The 5,981-nt window shown below is 46.4% G+C and overlaps 1 protein-coding gene across 1 annotated transcript; it reads left to right on the top strand.

The window, feature by feature from the left end:
* The first annotated feature begins 479 nt into the window (after positions 1-479).
* eomesa (eomesodermin homolog a) lies at positions 480-4,283 on the top strand. Its single transcript, XM_056298417.1, has 6 exons — positions 480-1,192; positions 1,692-1,846; positions 2,626-2,747; positions 2,982-3,140; positions 3,313-3,374; positions 3,527-4,283. Exons 1-6 carry the CDS (start codon positions 480-482, stop codon positions 4,281-4,283), a joined length of 1,968 nt encoding a protein of 655 aa, XP_056154392.1.
* Positions 4,284-5,981: the final 1,698 nt, after the last annotated feature.

Genomic DNA, 5,981 nt, shown 5'->3' with positions numbered 1-5,981 from the left:
CTACACTTTTGGGATAATTTGGGATATGAGGATGAGGGGCGGGGGGGGGGGATAGCTGTCAGAATTTAAAGTCTGCCGTAATTGTGTCGATTAGTCGCCGTCTAATTGAATCAGGGACGTACGACCAGTGGCTATGAAGCGGATAGAGCCTTTTCTTCCATGGATAGGTAATGGCTCCTCCTCTGACGCACGCCGTGAGTCGGGTGTGCAAAGGAGCCGGTCTTATAAAAGCCATTGAGCAGTTCGTGTGGAGATGCATCCGAGTTGAAAACCCGCAGGTATCGGGAGGATAATACCAACCTCCTTTTCAGCAGACAAGGGAGGGACGAGTGTGCAAGAGGAGGGAGAGAGAGGGAGAGAGGGAGAGAGGGAGGGAGAGAAGCAAGGCACCAGTGGTGTTGCCCCCCCCCTTGACCCAGACTGACTTTTAATTGGAGGAGAGAAAAGCAATCTGTATATTGACACAAGGTTAAAAAACGATGCAGTTAGAGAGCATCCTTCCTAGCGCCAGCATCAACTTGCCTAAGACGTTTTATAACCTCTCGTCGTCAGACAGCGCCAACAACAGCCCGGGGCCGTCGCAGATTGAATATCAAGAGGTCGACCTTGCGGAGTCCGAGTCCGGCAGCGCTCCTAAGAAATACCTGGGCGGAGTGGGAGATGATCTTATGATGGGGGAAGGAGAGGGAGACTCTTTCACTGGGACTAAAACGGCCCCGGACGGGAGAAAGGACTCGCCGGTTCTCGGTGAGGACGACCTGACAAGTGGCCGGCGGTACAGCATAGACGAGCTGGGCTCTGACAGATATTTCATCTCGTCGTCCCAGGCCACAGGCGACATGGCGAGCCCGTGCTCCCTCTTTCCTTACGCGGGACAGGCCGGTTCGGTTTACAGCGGCTCCAACGGGTCCAGATATTCTGCCCCGCTCCATTACGGATCTGTCCTGCCCCCCACAGGCTTCTCCACCTCCGTGTGCACCAGCCGGAGCCAGTTCGGCAGCGGAGGGTACCAGTTCGGCCAAGGTCCAGGCTGCCTCTACCCGTCCTATCCCGGGACCGGGTCGACTATTGGCTCCATGTCTCTTCCGGGGTCTGCTGCGGGGGCCCGGGCTCAGGTTTATCTGTGCAACCGGCCCCTGTGGCTCAAGTTTCACCGGCACCAAACGGAGATGATCATCACCAAGCAGGGCAGGTGAGCTGAGCCAAGTGATGCCGCGAGCTTTGAGGCCCGGTTTCTTAATTTATTCATTTATTTATTTTGGGTTTTTTTGTTGTTGCATATAATATGCCTATGCAATTGTTCTTTGTTTTTGTTTTTTAATTGCGCTCTTTTAATGATTGTTTTGCTGTGGTACATTTATGTCCAACATTTTGCAAATGTTTATAATTATACTGCAAAAACAATTTAATTAATTTGCAACTTTATCGATTTGCGATTCAGTTGCATCCCGTTTCATTCGGCGTGCATCGTAAACACGCCGTCTACTCGGCCTACAAAGGTGTGTGTGTGTGTGTGTGTGTGTGTGTGTGTGCGCGCGCGTGTGTGTGTGTTTACGCACGTGAGAGAATAGGCCCGTATGAAAATGAAATTCCGGCGCCAGAAAAAGCGGCTGATGTTGCAAGTGTAGGGTCATATGAATAACAGACAGAGTCGGGCTGTGCTGATCCTTCCTCTCTGACCGTGTTTCCAGGCGGATGTTCCCGTTTCTCAGTTTCAACATCACCGGCCTCAACCTGACAGCCCACTACAACGTGTTCGTGGAGGTGGTGCTGGCGGATCCGAATCACTGGCGGTTTCAAGGAGGGAAGTGGGTCACATGTGGGAAAGCTGACAACAACATGCAAGGTGAGTGATACGTGCTCCCGCGGAACCGCGCGCTCGCACGAGAGCCGTCGCCCGGGAAAAGAGCGGGCCGTCCTAGTCTGACGCTAACTGCACGAGGACTTCATAGTTCGTTCATTTGGGAATTTGATCGCTTGATTTAATTGTGTAGGACAATTTTTTCGTTCCCTTTCTTTCCCATGATTAGGATCGTTAGCGGTCATCACTACAACAGTATTTATAATGTCGAAGTTGTCTTTTAAAACCAATGAGGGGCCCCCGTTTGCGGCCAAAATCACAAATAAAATCGCACATAAATAGATTACAGATAAAATCACGAATAAAATCACAAACCTGCTCGTATTCATTACATTTTAAGTTTGAAATATTTTTTAATTTACATTTTGTGACAGATATTTCAATATTTTAAACAATATATGCTTCGATGAAAAAGATGAGCACTCCTCCTGTTGAAAAGATTTTTTTTTAGTAATTAATTGCGTCGCCATCTCTTAGTCACTTGGGGTCTATTTGCATTTATTCAGGAACTTAATATCGGAAATGGCTCTCTGGCAGGTTTCCATTTGTTATTTATTGGCAAGATTTATAATTACTATTATGATTATGATGCGATTATTAATTATTATTATTCTCAACATCATCATTATCATCATCATCATCAGTTATTTAAGTACATCAATACAGGTCGATATTTTTCTCAAAAATTAAAATGGCACCTAAATAACGAAATGTAATTTGACCACTCGTTTTACATTTCATTTATTGATTTATTTATTTTTTAGGCAACAAAATGTATGTTCATCCTGAGTCTCCAAACACCGGTGCCCACTGGATGAGACAGGAGATCTCTTTTGGCAAACTCAAGCTGACGAACAACAAAGGGGCCAACAACAACAACACACAGGTCAGAGGTCAATTCAAACCATATCGCAGTTGTTGTTTTTTTAATGGTTCAACAAATTCTAACAATTACATTTGAACAATTTTGAAAATCCTTCCATTTTTCCATTTTTATTTTTTTGCAAAGATTTTATTAATAATCATTTGAATGTAATTAGACGTATGGATTTTTAGTGGAGGTATGCTATGGAAGTTGTTTGGTGATTTTTGTTTCACCCCCCCCCCCATTGCTTTGCAGATGATTGTCCTGCAGTCTCTGCACAAATACCAGCCCCGGCTGCACATTGTGGAGGTGACGGAGGACGGGGTGGAGGACATGAGTAACGAGGCCAAGACCCAAACCTTCACCTTCCCAGAGAACCAGTTCATCGCCGTCACGGCTTACCAGAACACAGACGTAAGAGAAGAGCCGGGCTCCTCTTCACCCAGAATCTGTTCAGGACTACATGTTTCAATAACAATAAGAAGATCGGCCATACGAAAGCCCCGATGTCACTGGCTCTATTGTTGTTTGGTGCTGTACGATGCTTTGCAAGATCTTGAATAGTTTATGATCTTTTTTTTTCCAGATCACACAGCTGAAGATAGATCACAACCCGTTTGCAAAAGGCTTCAGGGATAATTATGACTCGTAAGTGTTGCACACTGTAAGACGAGTGTGGTCAATCTGTTGCTCTTTTCATTTTGGTGGTTTGTTGTGGCTGCTGCTTCTTTTTTTTTCTTCTCTCTCTCTCTCTCACAGTGAGTCCTCTTTTGTGTTTCTTCTTGTCATCTTCTCACCAGGATGTACACAGCCCCAGAGAGTGACCGGCTAACCCCTTCCCCGACAGACTCCCCGCGCTCCCACCAGATTGTCCCCGGGGCCCGCTATGCCATGCAGCCTTTCTTTCAGGACCAGTTCGTCAACAACTTGCCTCAGAACCGCTTCTATGCCAGTGAGCGGGCTGTCCCCCAGACCAACAGCCTCCTGTCTCCACAGTGCGAGGACGCCGGCACGGCCGCCGCCTCCGCCCAGCGCTGGTTTGTCACGCCGGTCCAGCAGGCGGCCTCCAACAAGCTGGACCTGCCGTACGAAAACGACTACTCCACCAGCAGCCTACTGTCATACGGCATCAAGCCCCTGCCACTGCAGACCTCCCACGCCCTTGGCTACTACCCCGACTCGGCCTTCGCGTCCATGGCCGCTGGCTGGGGCACCAGGAGCACTTACCAGCGCAAGATGCCTACAGGCCTGCCTTGGTCGCCCCGACCCAGCCCCCCGGCCTTCCCGGAGGACCAGCTGGGTGCCACTAAGGACAAGCTGCCTGAGGAGAGCACCCCACTACCGTCCACCTGGATCGAAACGTCCCATTCTCTGAAATCCGTGGACTCTACTGACTCCGGCGTGTACTCCATGGTCTGCAAGAGGCGCAGGATGTCCCCCGGGGGGTCGAGCACGGACAACTCCCCGACCATCAAGTGTGAGGACTTGACCACTGAGGAGTACAACAAGGACAACCCTAAAGGCATGGGTTATTATGCATTCTATACAAGCCCCTAGGACTGTATGCATTGAAACTGAAAATAATTCTGCTGGTTTATTTCTGAGTGCACTCCATTCCCTGTTAATGCCATTTCTTCTCTTTTTGTTTTTCTAAAGGTGCCAAAGCTTAGTGTCCCCCCCCCCCCAAGTAAGCTGCACAAGATTATTTTGCCAGGCCAGTCCCTCCCACATACCTAAGCACAAACATGCATAGTGGTTGTTTTTGAAAAGGCTTGTCCCTTCCTTTATTTTAATCTTCTTTTTTTTTTAAACAAATGTGAATTTTTGGCTATTTAAGTCCTTTTGTTGTACAGTATTTGTGCACTTTAGAATGTGATGTATCTTGTACAAATTGTCTCGATGAAGGTGTTATAAAATGGGCAATAAAGACTGCTTCTCATAAGGCACTGTCCCAGAGTGTCCACCGCTGTTATGTTTTTATTCAAGTCTATTTAGTATGGGCCAAATGAGGACCTTTTTAAACGAACGCATTTTGATCTGCATTTTAAAAAACAGGCTAGGCTAAAAAAAATAATTAATAAAAATAAAGATATTCCTTAAGCATGGATAAATGAAATATAGATTTGCATGATTTAAGGTGTGTGTGTATTTAAGCAAAGTGATCTCTGTGCCCATGTAGTATGTGCACACACTTGTTTGCCTTCATGTGAATGAGTGCATATGTGCACTTGAACGTGTGTTTTTGCTCCCGTGTGTGTGTGTGTGTGTGTGTGTGTGTGTGTGTGTGTGTGTGTGTGTGTGTGTGTGTGTGTGTGTGTGTGTGTGTGTGTGTGTGTGTGTGAAATAAGTGACTGCTAAACACATGTTACCCCATTTTAAGATTAGTCTTGGCTGCACCAAAACAAAATTCTGCGTGTATGCATGTACGAAATCCATCTGAATGTCCTGTCATACACTGACGGAAAAACATTGAGGCAAAATGTCTCATTCAAAATTTCAATCGGGTATGTAAATGTTGGGTTGCAGCCTGTCATCACGGTTGACTCTCAAGATTAAAGATTTTTAATAGTATTTAAAGCAATGATTTGTCATTCAATGTGCAACAATTTTGCAGAGAAACTCAATTTCCGTGGCATTTAGTTGGTCGTGCATGCATCACCAGTTAGAGAGCACAGTTGATGCATAGTAATGTAAGTGAACAGTTTACTTGTCAAGGCTGTTGAATGTTACACCACGCCATGACTTCTTATCTCAAAAAAAGGTGAAATTCCACAAAATTCATGTGGGCCTTTAATCCTCTTTGTCCCTGCCATGGTATTTTCATACAGCTCACGGCTCACAAAACTGACTTCTTTAATGTGGTGTGGGTATTAAAGGGAAGATATTGAAACAGGCTGTACATATAGAAAATTATTCATCAGCGCACCAGGAGCCCTTTGTGGCCATAGCACAGCGACAGACCGACGCCATTACTTACACAAGGCCTTTGCAAAAGCGGCACAGTGCAAAATAATGAAGAGAAATGGCGTGAGGAGAAAAAGTCGTAACATTCGCATGGTGACCACACAGTTGTTGTCGGGGGAAAAAGGCTCAAGTCCTCTGCCTCAGCGATGCCCATTTAAATAGATTTACATCCCTGAGCATCCTAATTAATTCTCCTGTCAGACTCCTTGACGAAGTGAAGAGTTGAACTAACTCCAATTAACACCTCCTAACAAGGTAGGCTTCTGGGCTGCCCTGGCCTCTCGAGACAGC

The sequence above is a fragment of the Lampris incognitus genome, chromosome 18 (genome assembly GCF_029633865.1).
Source record: "Lampris incognitus isolate fLamInc1 chromosome 18, fLamInc1.hap2, whole genome shotgun sequence".
NCBI lineage: Eukaryota > Metazoa > Chordata > Actinopteri > Lampriformes > Lampridae > Lampris > Lampris incognitus.
The sequence above is the reverse complement of the archived record's forward strand: the minus strand, read 5'-3'. Positions and strand labels throughout refer to the sequence as shown.

Coding starts and splice junctions, on each gene's coding strand:
- eomesa (XM_056298417.1), top strand. CDS start 480: ATGCAGTTAGAGAGCATCCTTCCTAGCGCCAGCATCAACTTGCCTAAG. Junction 1,193..1,691: donor ATCATCACCAAGCAGGGCAG/GTGAGCTGAGCC, acceptor CCGTGTTTCCAG/GCGGATGTTCCCGTTTCTCA. Junction 3,375..3,526: donor TTCAGGGATAATTATGACTC/GTAAGTGTTGCA, acceptor TCTTCTCACCAG/GATGTACACAGCCCCAGAGA.